This window comes from Artemia franciscana, chromosome 11 (genome assembly GCF_032884065.1).
Source record: "Artemia franciscana chromosome 11, ASM3288406v1, whole genome shotgun sequence".
NCBI classification, from domain to species: Eukaryota; Metazoa; Arthropoda; class Branchiopoda; order Anostraca; family Artemiidae; genus Artemia; species Artemia franciscana.
The window spans coordinates 37,797,512-37,814,553 of NC_088873.1; the positions used below are offsets into that span (position 1 = coordinate 37,797,512).

The following is a 17,042-nucleotide window of genomic DNA, read 5'->3' on the forward strand; positions in this document are numbered from 1 at the left end:
ACCTTTAGAACTATCAAAGCTGAAATGAGTGACATTAATTGGGAGAAGCAGGGTATTTCTTCATTCACCCCTCTCTAAATTTTGGAATACACTCTTTTGATATTTTCGCTGAAAAACGCCTTTTTTGGCATTTTCAATAATAAAAAACGAAAAATATGTCCCCCTCCTACATTTAGACAAATACATTTTGCCCCCCCCCCCGCAATTTTTTGAATTAACGCGACTAATGAAGTGGCTTGTGGAATATACTTCAAAAGTTATAAATTCTCGAGATGCGTCTTTAACGCCTGGGGGGGGGGGGATGTTGCATTTTAAAACTTAATTTTCTCAACAATAAAATTAAGCTTAACCAGACCTAGTATCCCTTGTCTTGTTGTTTTACTATTTGGATAATTATCCTTGTTTTATTATAAGTGCTCTTTGAGCGTCTGGTAATGCGTGCTATTTTAGTGCATAAAACTCATGACCGAGATATAAAGTTACTGCTCTGTGTCTTAAATTAGCTCAATGATTCTATTTTGTAATATATTTTTATTGTGATTATCTATTTATATTAAACGTGAATTTCTATTTCTATTTTGCACTTGATTTTGACTTTTAAATTCGTTTTGGTTCTGACGTAAATAACGACGAAGACCACACTGCCTTTTCATCATAAACACACCAACAAGTGGAACAATACAGAATTTTTCTGTTAGAGATTGGGACTACCGGTAAATGAATATTTTCACCTCCTCCTAATACCTCGCTCTTTACGCTAAAGTATTTTTAGTAATTTCAACTATTTATTCTACGGCTTTTGTGATTCAGGGGTCATTCTTAATGAATTGGGACAAAATTTAAGCTTTAGTGTAAAGAGCGAGGTGCTGACGAGGGGGTGAACCCCTTATATGTAATAAAAACATGAGAATACAAAAGTTCTTTACGTAAGCTAATTTATAAGTTATGTATATCTTTTGCTAATAAAAACATTTGTAAAAAATTAAAACTTCTAGTTGCCTTTTTAAGTAACCAACAAGAGCTAAGAGCTCATATGGCACTTGTGACGAGGTCGGAAGAGCCGAGAGCTCATATGGTACGAGGTCGGAAGAGCCAAGAGCTCATTTGGACGAGGTCGGAAGAGCCAAGAGCTCATTTGGCACTTGTGAGAAGGTCAGAACCTAAAGTTAAACTTTATAGCACAAGATCCTTCTAAATATCAAATTTCATTAAGATCTGGTCACCCTTTCGTAAGTTACAAATACCTCAATTTTCAAAATTACCTCCCCCCTCCCAATTCCACCAAAGAGAGCAGATCCGGTCCAGTTATGTCAGTCACGTATCTTAGACAGGTTTCTATTCTTCCCATCCAGTTTCATCCTGATCTCACCGCTTTAAGTATTTTCTAAGATTTCCGGTCCCCCCAACTGTCCCCCCCCCAATTACGTTTGATCCGGTTGAGATTTAAAATAAGATATCAGAGTTACGAGGTCCTTCTAAATATGAAGTTTCATGAAGATCCGATCACTCCTTCGTAAGTTAAAAATACGTTATTTTTCTTATTTTTCAGAATTACCCCCCCCCCCCCCGCAATTGAGCGGATCCGTTCCAATTATGTAAATTACGTATGCAAGACTTTTGCTTATTTTTCCAACCAAGTTTCATCCCAATCCTTCCAATCTAAGGGTTTCCCATCATTTTAGGTCTCCCCACCCCAAACTTCCCCCAATGTCACCAGATCCGGTCAGGATTTAAAATAAGAGCTTTGAGCCACGATATCCTTCTAAAAATCAAATTTCATGGAGATCCAATCACCCATTCGTAAGTTAAAAATACCTCATTTTTTCTAATTTTTCAGAATTAACCCCCCCCCCCCAACTACCCAAAAGAGAGCGGATCCGTTCCGTTTATGTCAATCATCTATCTAGGACTTGTGTTTATTTTTCCCACCATGTTTCATCCCGATCCCTCCACTCTAAGTGTTTTCCAAGTTTTAGGTTTCCCCCTCCCAACTCCCCGCCCCCATCACCAGATCCGGTCGGGATTTAAAATAAGAGCTCTAAGACACGATATCCTTCTAAACATCAAATTTCATTGAGATCCGATCACCCGTTCGTAAGTTGAAAATACCTCATTTTTCTAATTTTTAAGACTTACTCCCCCCCTCCCAACTACCCCAAAGAGAGCAAATAAGTTCCGATTATGTCAATCATGTATCTGGGACTTGCGCTTATTTTTCCCATCAAGTTTCATCCCGATCCCTCTACTCTAAGTGTTTTCCAAGATTTTAGGTTTCCCCCCTCCAACTCCCCCCAATGTCATCAGACCCAGTCGGGATTTAAAATAAGAGCTCTGAGACACAATATCATTCCAAACATCAAATTTCATTAAGATCCAATCACCCGCTCATAAGTTAAAAATACTTCATTTTTTCTATTTTTCCGAATTAACCGGCCCCTTCTCCCCCCCCCAGATGGTCAAATCGGGAAAACGACTATTTCTAATTTAATCTGGTCCGGTCCCTGATACGCTTGCCAAATTTCATCGTCCTAGCTTACCTGGAAGTGCCTAAAGTAGCAAAACCGGGACTTTAGGTTTTCCCCCTCCAACTCCCCCCAATGTCATCAGATCCGGTCGGGATTAAAAATAAGAGCTCTAAGACACAATATCATTCCAAACATCAAATTTCATTAAGATCCAAATACCCGCTGATAAGTTAAAAATACTTCATTTTTTCTATTTTTTGCGAATTAACCGGGCCCCCACTCCCCCCCAGATGGTCAAATCGGGAAAACGACTATTTCTAATTTAATCTGGTCCGGTCCCTGATACGCTTGCCAAATTTCATCGTCCTAGCTTACCTGGAAGTGCCTAAAGTAGCAAAACCGGGACCGACAGACAGACCGACAGACAGACCGACAGACAGACCGACAGACAGACCGACAGACCGACAGAATTGGCGACTGCTATATGTCACTTGGTTAATACCAAGTGCCATAAAAAATCGGAGGGCAACTAGTCTTCCTCCCCCGCTCCTTTTTTTCTCAAAATCATTCGATCAAAACTACGAGAAAGCCATTTAGCCAAAAAAATAAATATGCAAATTTCGTTTTAATTATTCCTCTGCGGAGAGCCAAAGTCAAAACGTGCATTGATTCAAAAACGTTCAGAAATTAAATAAAAAAATAAGTTTTTTAACTGAAAGTAATGAGCAACATTAAAACTTAAAACGAACAGAAATTACTTCGTATAGAAAGGGGCTGCTTCCTCATCAACACCCCTCTCTTTACGCTAAAGGTTTCTACTGTTTTAAAAAGAAGAGTTGAGAGAAATAGTCAAACTTTAGCGTAAAGAGCGAGGGATTGCGGAGGGGACAACCCATTTCATATACGAAGTAATTTCTATTCGTTTTAATGTCGCTCCTTATTTTCAGTTAAAAAACTTGTTTTTTTTATTTAATTCTGTTAGAGAGTGGAACTACCGGTAAATGAATATTTTGACCCTATATCCAAGGGCCGTCCTCAGCAAAACAACAGATGAAAAAATAAAAGAAACTTACATTAAAATGCGTCATTAAAACTAAAAAACAGTTAAAAAGGTCCTAGCATCCTTACTCAATGGAGTTCAACCAGGACTCTTTCTTTTTCTTTTTACTGATACATAAAGTGAGATAAAAATAAGAAATTCATTCGAGTCCTGGTTGAACTCCCCTAAAGTAAGGATTATAGTAAAGTCTTTATTTTTTTTTTCTTGTATGTTTTATTATTTTCTTTTCTTTTATAAGCAGTATAAAATCTTTGTCATTTTACCGGATGGGCATTTCCAAATTTTAAGGAGTAACACTACAATAGAATGCATGCGAGCCCGCTGAGTTAAGGGTAAAAAATTAGAGTACCCCTTCCCCTTAACATTATGAAATAATAAAACACTTTAACATAAGAGAAATATTTAACACGTTTTTTTCAGCGATAAACCTTTTTTTAAGCCTTGTAAAAACTTGATTTTTGAAATGGCGGATATTAAGGATTTTTAATCTTCCAAAGTTTGTACATTATTCCTCATTATCCCATATGCATGATTATTTCTTTTCCTTTTCAAATTCAACGTTATTCTTTAATTAAAAAAAGAATATGTTCTAAATTTAATTTCACATTCTTTTTTTTGCTAAAGATGAGAAGTTATTCAAAAGTTCCAGCTAAATTACAGTTCTGGTAATTGAAAACGCAGCATATTAGACAAAATAAACTTTACAAGATTGCCGAAAAGCTGGAAAATGTATTTCGAGTTTTTTTTTAATTTAAGAGTCATTGACCATTGGCAAAAACACTGATTCGTTGGATGGAAAGGTATTTCCATCTAAAAAAAACAAAAACAACATGAAATCTTGAATTAAAAACCGCTTTAAATGTATAAAAAGCCCCCCCCCCCACATTGTATTTGGTGCTCTTGTCTGTAAAACATTATAGCTTTCTTCACTGATTACATTTCCAAAGCAAGCAATTCTAAATTTTATTTTGACAAACATCTTAATTTTTCAAGATTTGACTATCTATTGCCCCATTTCTAGTTAATACCCATAAATTACTATCATTACTGAGTGCAAAACTAAATTGTAAACAAAGCAAAAGCAAATGTATACTAAACAATCATAGTCTTATCAATAATAAAAAAAGAAATATTACTTTCAAGTTTGTTGATCACAATTCAAATCATTACCGTCCAAAAACCTCCAAAGTTTTTAATAAACTACCAAAAATTACTCTCCCCTAAGAACCGTCCGAAAATTACTTTTGAGTTTGTTTGTCACAATTCAATTCGTTACCGTCCAAAAACCTCCAAAAATCTCCGTTTTTATCAAACAGTTCGTGGTAACGAACTGTACTAAGGAGCGACCCGGCTCAATAGTAAACGAAACTCTAAAAAACAAATCAAAAGAATCGGATTTTCAAGCTGATTTTAAATATATAAGTTTCATCAAATTTAGTCTTTGTCATCAAAAGTTACGAGCCTGAGATGTATGTATCTCTTCTCTTCTGGAGAGATTTATCTCTTTTCATGCTGCTGCTTTTTAAAACTTGTTCAAACTTAACGCTCATTGAGTTTCAATGTTGCCATGTGAAAATTTAACTTTAAGTTACTGTTATCCTTCGTCATTATGGACAAGTATTTACTTACTCCACTTCTCTTCAACTGAAAGTGAATATTTTCCCTCTCAATATTTGTTCTCTCAAAACTGTTTATTTGCCATTTGAAAGAATCTTAAAAGGGCAATGTGTAAATACAGTTAAAACAGGTAATGTGGAAACTTGGAACGTGGAAGATTAGTAGCCTAATACAGCCACATTACAGTGTAGCAGCAATTTTCTGTTTATTTTGGGGATTAGATTAGGGCAAATCTAATATCCCAGCTTCATAATGGATGTGGCTACCATACATCTCCTGAGAAGAGATATTTCAGAAAAGATACGTCACCTGGTAAAAAAAAAAAATAAGAATATCAAAAACGAAAACAGCTCTTTTTGTTTTGTAGTTGCTCTTTTTTAGAGTTTTGGCTCCTGTTGGACCGAGTTAATTACAGTTCATTACCACGAACTGTTTGATCAGTCTTCGATCAGAGATATCAGGTAGAAGAGTAAGAAATAAAGACCAACCGTTAGTAAAAAAAAGTCTGAAAATAATATAAGGCTTTACAAGAAAACAATCTGGAAATAATAACCGAGTTTTTACTTTTGGCTACAATATACAATTTCTTATGAAGTGATGTATTTACACCTTGATGGCTACCAGCCCTTTAAAGATTCTTTCAAATGACGAATAAACAGTTTTGTGAGAACTTAGCTATTTTGCGAGATTTGGACAAATATTCACTTTCAGTTGAAAAGAAGTGGATTAAGTAAAAACTTGTCCACAAGGACAAATAATAACAATGATTTAAAATTAAATTTTTAAATAGCGACTTTGAAACTCAATGAGCTTTTAGTTTGAACAAGTTTGAACAAGTTTTAAAAAGCAGTAGCGTTAGAAGAGATACACACATCTCCTTAGAAGAGATATTTCAGAAGAGATACATCACCTGGTGAAAAAAAGAATATCAAAAACGAAGACAGCTCTTTTTCGAGTTTTGGTTCCTGTTGGGTTGAGTTACTTACAGTTCATTACCACGAACTATTTGATCAATCTTCAAACACAGATATCAGGTAGCAGAGTAAGAAATAAAGATAAAACAACTGTTATATAAAAAATATATATCTAGAAATGATATAAAACTTCAGAAGAAAACAATCTGGAAATAATTACCAAATTTTTACTTTCGTCTATAATATACTATTTCTTATGAATCATGTTTTGGGGTCGCTTCCGTTTAAGCTGTAATTTTTATGGTAAGAAGATTACATTTTGGAAAAGTTTTGAATTGCAAATCCAATCCTACCACATTTTTTTTTATTCTATTGTTTTTATCTCAGGGTTAGCCTTCATATAGGGTTTTTAATTGCTCAAACGTTAAATGTTTAAGGTAGGCCTAGGTATTGTAAAAAAAAATTAATACCCTAATTTGAGCTGAGTATCTACTCTGTAAAACTTAATTCACTTAACAACTTTCCTAGACCGTAAAAAGATCTAAGACCGCAGTTGAGCCACTCAATCAAGCATGGAAGCCAGCCAAAAATATTGCAGGGGGCACCAGAGTAGCCATGGTGAGAGGAGGAGGAGGAGCAGAATACATTTGAAGATAAAATGTTATATACAAAATAAAATTCTCAAGAAAAAAGAAAATTACATAATTTTTACATACCAAACGAAGCAAAATTCAACAAATTTTTAAGTGGTTGAGATTCCTGGAAAAAAAAGATCAATTCCTTTGTATTATACCATTATCACTCAAGAAGTGAAGTTAGATTGATCCTAATGACAAATACCAAAACATGATGGAAGTATAATAATTTAGAAACAAATTTCGGCTATTTATTTGCACATTAGGAGGTGGATGGGTAAACCTGATCTAAACTAAACCCCCCCCCCTAATGTGCAAATATACAGTCCAAATTTTATGATTCTACTGCATTCTGTCACCCGCCACTTGTTTTCCACTGAGTGTAAGCTATTACAAACAATAAACCGGACAATAAACAGATAACAATAAAACTACAAACAGATAAACCGGTTTGTTTTCAGGTTTTACGCAGCATAAACTTGAGTGTTGGTGGTATAATACATAAGTACCTTTTATTCTATCACACATTCCTTTATTATGTATTTAAGATTAATGTATTATGCCCAAAACCTAGAGTAAAAGAAAATGAGACTCAAACCAAATTGTAGAAAATAAGAGAAAAGGGTATCATCTTAAAGGGTCCATTTAACGATGGACCCTTTTCTGATCGTTTTAATAATTTCTAAGTAAAACAATGGTTATTATTTTGAAAGAGCTTAAAAAGGGTATCGATCGGTATGTTCACCTAATTTACTGCTCGATAATGAAAATATTTCAGAATTTATCACGAAATTCCCCTTCCCCCCTTCTCTGCACAAGTGCCATGCTTTCCCTTTTTCATTTTAGAATAATTTTTCTATCTAACTCTCTTACTTTTTCAGACCTTCGAAAATTAAACAGAATAGCAAAAGAAGACAAAATTTAAACTCACGGTCCAGTTGCCTAAAATAACTCTCTCAGGATTACACTGAACGTAAATGTGTTCAAATGGAATTCTTTACCAGGAGTCACCAGAGAATCTTTGATGAAATGGAATAGTATTGCAAACATTATGCTTTTACTAGCATAAGAAGAAAGGTCAGTAATTCAATGATCTATGTCGGGTTTTTTATTTGTAGTGAATAATTGAGACAAAACTTTGGAAAGTAGTAAAAAAATTATGTCAAGTTAAGTGAAAGTAATAGTTACTAGGGATGGATTGTCGCTAGTGATAAATCGCTAGGGGTGGCAACCCTGAACAAAAGGGGGTTTTGGAGGGACCGATTTTTTTTTGAGAAGACCGATTATTGGGGAAATCCCCAGAAATTCGGGGATAGTGAAAGCACTGTGAAAGTGAAAGTATTTTCAGACAAAATGCATGAAGGTTTTAACTTTTTGCACGAAGGTTCTAAGCAGTACCAGGGGACCGATTTTCGCTCGTTAAAAAAAAGAAATGTTCTAAAATCTGTTTCACAAAAGAACTTAGATTTCATTTTATTTTATTCGCTGTAGAAAGTAAAACCATTAGGGTGTTGGACGCTTGGGTATTTGTAACGTCATTCATATAAAAAAGGAATTTTCAAAATTAAGGGCCTAAACTTAATTACTTGTACTTGTAGCAGGAATCAAGCATCTTAGCTCTCCCTAGAGTCCAGTAGCTTCATCATTGTGGTAAGTCAAGAGTCTGGGTCACTCGTCAGTGGCTCAATCAATTCGAATCAGGAGTTATCCCATATTCCTCCATACTTCTTGAAGCCGTCGAGTGGGGCTAGGTGTGCCTTCATGCAGGCAAGCAACGTTTTCTTCTGTCCTCCATGTCGCTTTTTCCATCCCGGAAGAGGCTTACGTTTGAGGGCTTTATTGACGAAGGTGTGTTGTGGGCGGCGAAGTACATGGCCTAACCATCGCAGTCTTCTTTATTTGATTATAGTGGCCAATTCATAACGTTGAATGCAAATTTTGAGGAGCTCATACTTGCTGACTCGATCACAGAGTTTGATTCCAATGATTTTCCTTAGAAATGAATGGTCGAATGCGCTCAGGCCCTAAACGAATTTTTACCAAAGTCGTGACCCATCTAGATCGTTTTTTTTTCAAACTAGAAAAATGATAGTATGCCAATTTTCAGAAAAAATATAGTACCGTTTTCGAGAAGAATTCTAGATGTACAGTTATTGGTCGTTTAATATAATACGATTTATGTAGTAACTCCGTCGTTTCAGAAAATGACGCTTTCAGCAACTAGTTTAAAACCTGATGAATCTACCCGTTTCGGAAAAGGTTACCCTGGGCAGAGGTATAATCAAAGTCAAGACCATTAAATAACAGACCTATTTCCTATATTTAAAAACGATATAACCAACTCTCAAAAGCACTAAACAAGACAAAACAGGTAGAATAAATTTCGGGGAAAGCACTGTCTTTACTGTGCTTGACAACACTGATAAGACATCTTTCGGTGCATATTCTACACTGATAGGCTCCCCAACCATCCAAAATTTTCCTGCTGATACTATCTTCACCTTGACCATTTGACCCATGAATTCTCGCTCCATTGGTACAAGGACCTACAAAATTATAAACCATTAAACCTTTATAACCTATTCATCTAGGTTTTTCACTGGCAAAATAGACTAAATCCATAATCCAGATTGTAAATATTGTCCTACTTGCGTAAAAACGCTGTCCTACTGACGTGAGTCCTTAATCCTGATTTGAATTTTACCGCTTTACTCGAAAGAACGATCGAGGATTTCGCCAGTTTGCGAGTCTTTAATTACAGATTTACCGATTTTTCTGTTCTCCAGTTTGCAATTCGATAAAATTTAGACAAAAATCTATGTCCCATTTATCAAATTGGCTTTTCTTATTTGTTTTCACAGTCTAACGTGGCAACACTGACGAAAATTTGATGACGCCCCAAAACTTCATAATTTTGTAACAACCAAAAGAAAAATCTAAGAAATTCTCGGTATTCAGGCACGAATAGAGATGGGCCAAGAGGAGGCGGCAAAAATTTTCATGAAATTTGATTTGACACTTAAATTTGCCCCCAAAATAGCCCCAGAGATACAACCGCACGATAATCATTTATATTTTATCTTATAGACAATTAAAATATTTTGTTTAAGACAATCCTAAATACAGATGCATGAATTTTGTTTTAAATTTATCTTTCACAGCAATTGTTCGCAGAAGTGGTCAATTTATACTAGGCTGACAGACTCAATTTCAACTTCTTTGTTCCACTAATAACCCTCTGTTCTTGGAAACCCCACGTCAATTCCCTAGGTGTCTCCAGAGTCGCAGGAGAAACAAGGGTTTAAGACAACGCTGTTCCGCTGATAATTCTGAATTTTCTTTCAAGAATATATGATTTGTCAGTGGAAAGGCGTCTATTAGTCGCAAGAATTTTCGATCCAGTCAAAGCATCGTTTTGAGCGAGCCATGTTACAAAATACAACGATCGTCTTGTAAAATTATCGAAGAAGTATTTTTTTTTTGATTTTTCGCACAGAAATTTTTTCATCCAAATGTGTAAGAATTAGAATTTCATCTTCCTCCTTTTATGTTTTAGGTTAATTTTGTCACACGAAAGTAATTTGCGATTTGGTTCATTATGTTGAGTTTTAGACAGAGAGGCAAACATAGCGATTATTATATACGACATTAAAGTTGTCAGTTAATATAAGAAGAAGTGTTGTCACTACAATTCACTTTTCCGTCGAAAATTCGGTTATAGTTTAGCCATTATGGTGGCTAATCTGCTCTTGAAAAGTAAAAAAAAAAAAAAAAAAAAAAAAAAAAAAAAAAAAAAAAAAAAAAAAAAAAAAAAAAAAAAAAAAAAAAAAAAAAAAGACTTATTAGGAGTCAAAGAGGCGATACATTGTTGGGAGGCCTTTATTTCGCTAAGTAAAGCTTTATTTTTTAATTTATTATTAAGTTTATTGTATTCGATCCAGTTATATCAATGAGCAAGCTACAAGCTCTAATGATCACCTTGTACATTTTTAGAAAAACTGCTTTTAATTTTTCCCACAGAAATTTTTCTATACCATATTTAATCTTATTTTTTAATTTTTTTAAATATTGATTTTATCCACATTTTATCCTTATAATTCTCATTGAAATTTTATTAAAATTTAAATTTCATCTTCTTCCATTCAAGTTTTAGATTAACTTTGTCACACGAAAGCAATTTACGATTTTGTCACTATGTTGAGTTTCAGACAGATAGACAAATATAGCCGATTATTATATTACATTACAATTACCAATTAATATAGAACCAGTGTTATAGACAATATAAAAATAAATAAAACAACTGAAATGAATAATAAGGAGTCAAATAATAAGGAGTCAAAGAGAAACAGTGTTGTAGACAATGCACAAATTCGGCGGTATTTTAGCCATTGTGCTGGCTAGTCTGGCCTTGAAAAGTAACAAAAATAAAACAACTGAAATGAATTATAAGGAGTCAAAGAGGCGGTGAATTGTTGGGAGATCTTTATTTCACTGCGGATAGCTTGAGCTTATAATTGACTATTGAATTTATTTTATTAACGAAAAATTGATTGAAGAAAAAACAGGTTTAATTCTATAAAGCAGTGAACAAAAATCAAATATATAAACTACACTTTAACTAAAAAATATAAAAATACTCCGAATATTTTGGCCCCACGCCCGGGAGCCTTTCTCAGCGAAAAAAAAAGAAAAAAAAAAGAAAATTACAAAACCGACAATTTAAGACTTTTTAATTGTCAGTTAAAAGAAATTATTTATTTTATTAACTTTATTTATTTCAATGAACCAACTAAAAAATCCTAAGGATCACCGTGTACATCTTTAGAAAGTGTTTTAATTTTTTCCCAAACACATTTTTCTGTCCCATAGCGAGAATATTTAGGGGGAAAGGGAGAATATTTCATTCTGGTTATGTCCGGAAAGGCTAGGGTTATTAAGGTGAAACTTCAGGAAATGTTGACGGGTGTGTTAAACAATTAAACGCCACTATGTACATCCACTTTATCAAAAAGGTATATCTGCAATATCTTAAGAACGGTTGTGGGCATTAAGCTGAAGCTTTGAAAGCATGTTGAGGAGGGTGTTGAAAACTGTTCGGGGCACAACCAGCCCCTTCCATGCTCTTTTTAGTTGCCCTTCCCCAAAAGACATTGCATTAAAATTGTGAAATAAGTATTCTGTTTAAAATAAACAAAAGGTCAAGTAACTATGCCTCCAATCATAAGATAACCCCCACAGCCCCTGGGGTAAGAGTTGTAAGTTATGCAAGTGGTCCATTGTAAACATATAAGGTTTTTTATTGGGAAAGGGCGTTATTTTTGATCCTGAGTTTCCAAAAAAGGTTTGGGTATTAAATTGCAAGTTTTATGGCATGTGGAGTGATCGGAGGGCCCTTGCCATATTATATGTCCCCATCCGCAAAAATAGAAATTCTGAAGAGCCATTTTGATCAAAATAGTCGAAAGGTCTCACAATCATGTCCCCCACAGTCTTCGGAGGAGAAAATTTAAATTATGAAATTTGTCCATATTTATATGCAGGACATCATTTGGAAAGGGGGTAATGTTTGAATCTGGGCATGTCCCAATTACTGAGGGCATTGAGGTGAATTTTTGTTGAATGTTGACGGTTACGTTGAGCTAAATCAAAAGGCCCTATGCGCATCCAGGTTTTCAAAACTGCGTACCTGCAATATATTACGAACGGGCAAGGGTATTAACTTGAAACTTTTGGGGAACTACTACTGCAACTGCTATTGTGACTTCAACTTTCGACTCCGTCTAAGGTTACTGGCAACAGTGACTACTTGTGACCTGCAACTTTGACTTCGACTACAACTACTTGTTACTGCGATTACTTGCGACAGTGACTGAAACCACTTAGGATTGTCACTACTTTTACTTAGACTATTTTCAGGAAATTTTGAGTAGGATACTTTGAAGTATCTTGGCCCTTCTCTATGAAATTCACTTCCTGTAAGTGTTAGGGCGGCTTAGTCTCTCCCAGTTTAAAAATAGATTAACAAATTATTTCTTGGGGAATTAGTTTTTTTCAGGGGGTGTGTGAGTGGATTATAGGGGTGAAGGAGGTACGGGTTGAAGGGGTGGAGTTAGATGGAGTTTTATTTGGATGGTGGTTGTTACCCCGGGGGTGTTTGGGAGAAGGTGATTGTCTTTATCCTTTTTTATCACTATACTTATCTTAATTAGTCTAGGATGCTTCTAGGAATTTATGTAGGTTCCTTTTTATTCCCTAGCGTAAATTTTAAATTTTTCCCTAGCGCAGTAATTTATATCTGTAATAGTTTATATTTTTGTATATTTTGTTAGATAAAGTAAAAAAAGTCAAAAGATATTGATCAAAACACGCTGTTACATGCTGGTAGCCAAAAGGGCGTACCAACAATATCTCAGGGACAGTTGTGAGCATTAAGCTGAAACTTTCAGGACACGCTCAGGGGGAGGCTCAAAACTTATCGGAGGGCAGTCAGCCCCTTCCCCACTTGCCCTATTTATATGTCCCCTCCCCAATATTGACCGAAATTAAAAAAAAACAACTTGTTCAAAATAGTCGAAAGGTCTAATAACTATGCCTCCAGGGACAAAAATCCCCCCACACCCCTCAGGGAAAGGACAGTAAATTACATAATTTGCCAATTATTTACACATAGAAATTATCATTGAGATAGGGGGAAGGTTTTATCCTGGCTGTGTCCGAAAAAGCTAAGGGTGGTAAGGTGAGACTTCGGGGAATGTTAAGGGGGATACTGAACTAACTTAAAAGACACCTTGTGCTTCCAGGCTAGTAACGGGGTGAATCTAAAATATCTTAGGATCGGCCAAGTTTATTAACTTGAAACTTTCAGGGCCACTACTACCGCCATTGCTACACTATTGCTACACTATTATAGGGCCACTTATAGGGCCACTACTACCGCCATTGCTACACTATTGCTACACTATTATAGGGCCACTTATAGGGCCACTACTACCGCCATTGCTACACTATTGCTACACTATTGCTACATTGCTGCAGCTACAACTGCGACTAGATGTGACTGTTACTACTTGCGACAACTTGCAACTGCGACTACTTCTGCCTATGACTAATTTTAGAAAATATTATAGAGGATGTTGAACAAAATCAAAACACACTATGTGCATTCTGATTTTCAAAAGGGCACATCAGCAACATCCCAGGAACGGTTAAAGGTATTCAGCTGAAAAGTTCATGACATGTTGAACAGTGCTTGGAGGGCAAAGGACCCATTTGTCCTTTTTAGATGTTTCTCTTCAACACTGACCAAAATTATGAAATAGCCACTTTGTTTTTAAAAAGTCAAAAGGTCTAATAACGATGCCTCTGAGAATGCCATGCACCCAACAGCCCCCGGGCAAAGGGCTTTTAGATTACGCAATGCAAGAAAAGACTAATATTAAAGTGAAAATTCAGGGTAGGTTGGAGGGGATGTCAAAATAAATCAAAAGACACTATGTGCATTTAGGTTATCACAAGGACGTATCTGCCTCAATTGTAGTAATTTTTGTTCGTTTTAAATTTGACTTGAATATTTAATTCAATTTTTACTCGTTTCAAGATTTAATTATTCGTATATATTAGTATGTGTTATTTTTACATTTGACATGATTATTTGTTTTAATTTCTGTTCATTTTGGGTTTCAGTTATTCTTTAATAATAATTTCTGGTCGTTTTGAGCTTGAAATATTATAGGACTTTATTTCAGCTGGTCTGAAGTTGAATATGGCTCTTTATTTTACTTAGAAACACTTTTTTTGCAGATTATTTTAATTGATCTCATAAAATGGACAGTGTTAGAGCAACAAAATCTGTCAAAACTCTTGGAACTAAAAACTGAAAAGCTTAAATTAATAAATTTTGCTTAAATTCAAAAAAAAAGAATGCGAAGCAAATAAACTGAACTTGAAAATTAAGCCCTAGCTGCACTTTGCATTCCGTTTTCCCCAAAACGTCCTTGTCTATTATCCTTTTCAGCCGACCCTCTACGGCCAAACGAAAATCACAAATAAGCCGTCCCCAAATGAGGCGGGGAGGACTTTGTAAGAAACGATTAAGTGGAAAGTGGAACTTCTTGGGAGGGTGTAAAGAGGGAGACTTTGAATAAAATGGGATGGAGCAGGAGCGTGCGTAACCATGTTGGCCTCAGGCGGCTAAGTGACTGCAGTGATTTTTTTTAGTAGTAATAGCAATAGTAGCATAGGTGTAAACAGAGGCTAGGGGGGCATAGAAGGAGGCATCCAAGGATCATCCTTCCCGGGGAAAAGCATACCCCGGATATGACCAACGCATACCCATGCATATGACCAAAATACATACCATTGTGCAAACATGTGCGTAAGTCGAACTTATGCTATTTTTATAATCAGACAAGACAAAAAGGAGAACAAACCATAAATACCTGTGCATATTGCTTATTGTGTCCAACGTAAAATTTCCCGTCAGTTGAAATTTCTGTTACTAAAACAGTCTGCATCTCCCCGATCTGGTCACGAAAAGGTTCATAAGTGTGAAATAAATCTGATAGGCGCTTAGTTCGACTTTTACCCTGAAAAAGAAAATGTCCTAGTAAAGCAGGATAGTTACTGAAGTAACAATGACAAAGAATAAAAAGGACAAGCACAAAAGCGACTTATAGCCGCTAGGATAGTTACGTTAAATAAGGGAGGTGATTCAAATGATCCTTGTAATTACCGTCCAACTTCGATTTTATCGGCTTTTTCTGAACTTATTGAAAGTTGTTTATATAATCGTCTGGTTTCGTTTCTAGGGAAGATTAATTTCTTTCTCGAGTCACAATCTGGTTTCAGGAACCATGGTACACAACATACACTTTTAGTTGTTACTCAGTCAATTCATGACGTTTTAGATAAGGGTGATATTCCAGCTACTATATTTTTTTTTACATCAAAAAGCGTTCGAGACAATTTGCCATCGTATTTTGCAACATAAACGGCATCATTATGGAATAAGAGGACCAGCCTGCTCTTTAATTATGTCGTATTTACAAGACCGGACAAAATTCGTTGCTGATGGTGACTCCACATCAAAAACAAGGCAGCAGTCGAACAATGTCGGAGTTCCTCAAGGATCTGTACTTCGCCTCTTGCTTTTATTAAATGTTAATGACTTGGGTGAATCCTCAAAGGATCTTGGACTTACAGTGTTGTTTGCTGATGATACGGGACGTGGTGTCTCTGGACCTAATGATCTAATGCTTTGGGAAAATATATGTCAGTCAATTGCTAGAATTCTGTTGCGATTTAAGTCTAATCTTCTGACAGCAAATTCTGAGAAGACGATATTTATTATTTCCTCTCAGACTTCAACTTCTTGTCCTGGACTCCAGTCAGTTGTGGTTTAAAACAACATGGGTATTGAGCGCGTTAGCTTTGTATGATACTTAGGAATTATCATTTATGAAAACCTGTCATTCAAACAACATATTAGCCATCTTCAGTTGAAATTAAGCAGAAATGTTGGAATGATGCATCACCTGAAGTTTTTTTTTACCTTGTAATGCATTGAGGTCCGATTATTTTGGCTTAGTACATTCTTACCTTATATATTGCCTACTTGTTTATTCGAATACATTTAGAAGCAACTTACTACCACTTCAAAGACAACAGAATAAAGGATTACGATTACTGAAAGAACATGGTTCATTTCCTATTTTGTAACTAAACAAATCAAGTACTCAAAGTATGTGTTTTATATTGAATATCCTTCCAATTAATCAGTTTGAAATATTCCCGTCAATTCTGTTGTTCAGCATCGTAAGAAGGCATTGCCTGCATATTTATATGAATCTGGGCTGTTACAGGTATTGGATGAGGTGGATTCATGTCGTCACTCCAGGAGGCAGTGTATGGTCCGTCAGCCGCTAATTAAATCCGAGAGATCGCGTTTTCACTTAGAAGTAGTTTAGTTATAGCATGGAATAAGTTTGGTTAAAATTGTAACCTATCTCTTCCCCTACCAACACTAAAAAATAAAATTAAGGAATGCCTAATGAAGATGTAATTATTGAATAAGTATGTGTATGTGTACATATATGTCTGTGTATATTGGTAATACGTATGTGTATGTACTTGTACATGCACATGCGTATTACACCTTATACGTATGCCCGCCTTTATGTATGACGTATTTTGGGGAGTTGGTCCCTTTTCCCCTCTTGACGAGTTGAGTAAAAGGTAATAAAATTGGATCTTTTTGATTGTTTTTTTATTTGTTTGGGTAGATTGAAACTGAAAATTAGTGATTTTGGTCTGAATTTATATATGCGGAATATTAGTAGAGGTACGAGTT

General features: G+C 35.4%; 1 protein-coding gene across 7 annotated transcripts in view; it reads right to left on the reverse strand.

The window, feature by feature from the left end:
- Nucleotides 1–8,992: 8,992 nt before the first annotated feature.
- LOC136033178 (threonylcarbamoyladenosine tRNA methylthiotransferase-like) overlaps nucleotides 8,993–17,042 on the reverse strand; it is a 70,170-nt gene continuing 62,120 nt past the window's right edge. For all 7 annotated transcript variants that reach the window (XM_065713874.1, XM_065713873.1, XM_065713872.1 and 4 more), the window contains 2 exons: nucleotides 15,133–15,279; nucleotides 8,993–9,237 (listed from right to left, as the gene is read on the reverse strand). In XM_065713874.1, coding sequence (XP_065569946.1) covers nucleotides 9,001–9,237; nucleotides 15,133–15,279 — 384 coding nt within the window. In that variant the 3' untranslated portion in view covers nucleotides 8,993–9,000. The remainder of the gene's footprint in view (nucleotides 9,238–15,132; nucleotides 15,280–17,042) is intronic.